The following is a 2,237-nucleotide window of genomic DNA, read 5'->3' as shown; positions in this document are numbered from 1 at the left end:
ACCCTGGCAGTGTTCAAGGCCAGGCTGGATGAGCCTTGAGCAACCTGATCTAGTGAGGAGATGTCCCTGCCCAGGGCAGGGGAGGTTGGGACTAGATGATCTGTAAGGTCCATTCCAACCCCTAAATTCTATGATTCTATGAGTGTTAGTATGAGAATATATCAGGAATGAGTACTGTGTTTAGAAAACCCAGGGGAAATGAGGCTTCATCAGCTCACTGCTCTTAGAATAACTTGTTTGATCTCCCAAAACACTGGGGGGAATATATCACTTTCTCCTACCTCTGTGTTTCCAATACATGGTGATAAACATGTGTAATTAAATCCATGAGATTTATCCATACAGAGTGCTCCTGGGGCACAGCTTATATTGTTGAATAGGCAGGCATCAATATCGAGTTCACATCTTTCACCTTCAAAACCTGCACCACAAAGAGAATGTTTAATCACAGTTCGTTCAGGATATTGACATTATGTCTGTTCAGGGTGTTAGCAGTTAACACCACTCTACTAGAGTAATTTGGCAGTTTTATTTCCTAAACAAAGGGAAAAAGTGGGATCTTCATAAAAATGTCCACTACATTCACTGAGATATACTGCTATTTTTATGTTTCTATTACTTAGACATAAATATCTGGAAGACATTTTCTTTGTTCTCTTTAGAAAATACAATAAATTTCCAATGACTCACCTACAGGGCAAGTGCACTTAAAATGATCTTCATAGACAACACATGTTCCTCCATTTTCACATGAATAGGAACCACAGTTATCAATTTGCACCTCGCAGAATTCTCCTGAGGTTGGGGAACAAAAAAGTCCCAAAAATTTTAAAATTAATATCACACCCCTAAATACCACAAGTGATATTTTTAATATTGATAGAACAGCTTGGTTTAAGTAAGCTCTCTGGAATATTGGTTAGAATTTAAGGATCTTGGAGAAGTTTTCAGACTCTTCGATCTCCTTTTATATATGTAAAAAAACCCAAACCAACAAACCAACTCATTATTTTAAAACAAAAAGGTCAAAACAATGCTTATTCATTACTAAGAACCATTTTAGAATGCACCTGAATGGATGCTGAAGAGGGAGGATTTTTGCTGGAAATAATGAGCCTGAAATGGAGGTAATGCATTGGTATTTTCTCGTGCTTTTTGCTGCTGCATGAGTCAACCCTGAGCTCTGCTCAGGACTTTTGAATCTATTATGTACATATTTCATTATGTCCTTTCTGAACTCTGTTTTGGTTAGGAAAAAGCAAATCCACATTTGTCTGAGGTAACCTTTAGTGTCATTCCACTGAACAATTACTTGCTCATTTAGCTGAAAACTGTTTTTAGCTCAGCAGGAGGAAATAACTGAACTTGTAACTGGACAATACTAAAAATAAATGTGCTAAAGAGAAATCTATCTCTGGCAATGGGATATGAATCAATAAGGAAGACCATCAGCTTTACCATTAGTCTTCAAAAACCAGTAGGTTTGACAAAAAGAAAACACCTTAAAGTTTTCTTATTACTCTTTTGGTACTGCAAACAATTTAATGAATTCTGTGTATAGGTTCTTGAGACCTTTTTATTTCTTTTTTTTATTGCTGTGCTATTGTTTCTTTTTCCCTGATTTTATTTTTATTTTCAATTTACTCTTTCTACAGCAGGACTTCAGTATTTTATTTTATTTCTTTTTCAACTTTAGAAAAGATAAAGTATAGAGAAATAAAAAATGAAACAATCTTTATGGCTGAGAAAACTAGAAGCAGATGCAGGAGAATTGAGATGTTTCAAAGAGGAAAACTTCAGAAAGGAAAATTAGTGTAGATTACTGTTATTTTTACCATGGACATTTTTTGGTTATCAGTGTTGCTTCACTCTGTGACTTAAGCAGACAACATAGAAGAGCTTAATGGAATGTACAAGAAATTTGAATATGTTCTGTGAAATGTTGAGCCAGAAACTGGTATTTTAAGTTCTTCATATGTAAAGAAAAAAAGGAAAATAAATTTACATCAAATAATGAAATTATTTTAAAATTTTTAATCAGGTCTCCTTTTGATATAAAGCCAGACACATCAGGAGAATATAAACTAATAGTATAAAATCTGATAAGGAAATTACTGTCTATGCTTCATTTCTGACAATTTCATACACTTCAGTCCATTCCTAATATAGACCTAAAGACTTCTTTTTATGGACTTCTATAAATGTAAACAGGAATATGCTGTAATTTCTTGGCCAAA

General features: G+C 34.2%; 1 protein-coding gene across 1 annotated transcript in view; it reads right to left on the bottom strand.

Annotated features, from left to right (window-relative positions):
* The window catches only part of EYS (eyes shut homolog (Drosophila)), a gene marked incomplete at its 3' end in the record, with an annotated part of 62,210 nt that overhangs the window by 4,279 nt on the left and 55,694 nt on the right, over positions 1-2,237 (bottom strand). The window contains exons 7-8 of the mRNA XM_009075698.1: positions 691-795; positions 282-421 (exon numbers count right to left, since the gene is read on the bottom strand). Coding sequence (XP_009073946.1) covers positions 282-421; positions 691-795 — 245 coding nt within the window. The remainder of the gene's footprint in view (positions 1-281; positions 422-690; positions 796-2,237) is intronic.

Source organism: Acanthisitta chloris, unplaced genomic scaffold (assembly GCF_000695815.1).
Source record: "Acanthisitta chloris isolate BGI_N310 unplaced genomic scaffold, ASM69581v1 scaffold6855, whole genome shotgun sequence".
NCBI classification, from domain to species: Eukaryota; Metazoa; Chordata; class Aves; order Passeriformes; family Acanthisittidae; genus Acanthisitta; species Acanthisitta chloris.
This window is presented reverse-complemented; position numbering and strand designations above follow the sequence as displayed.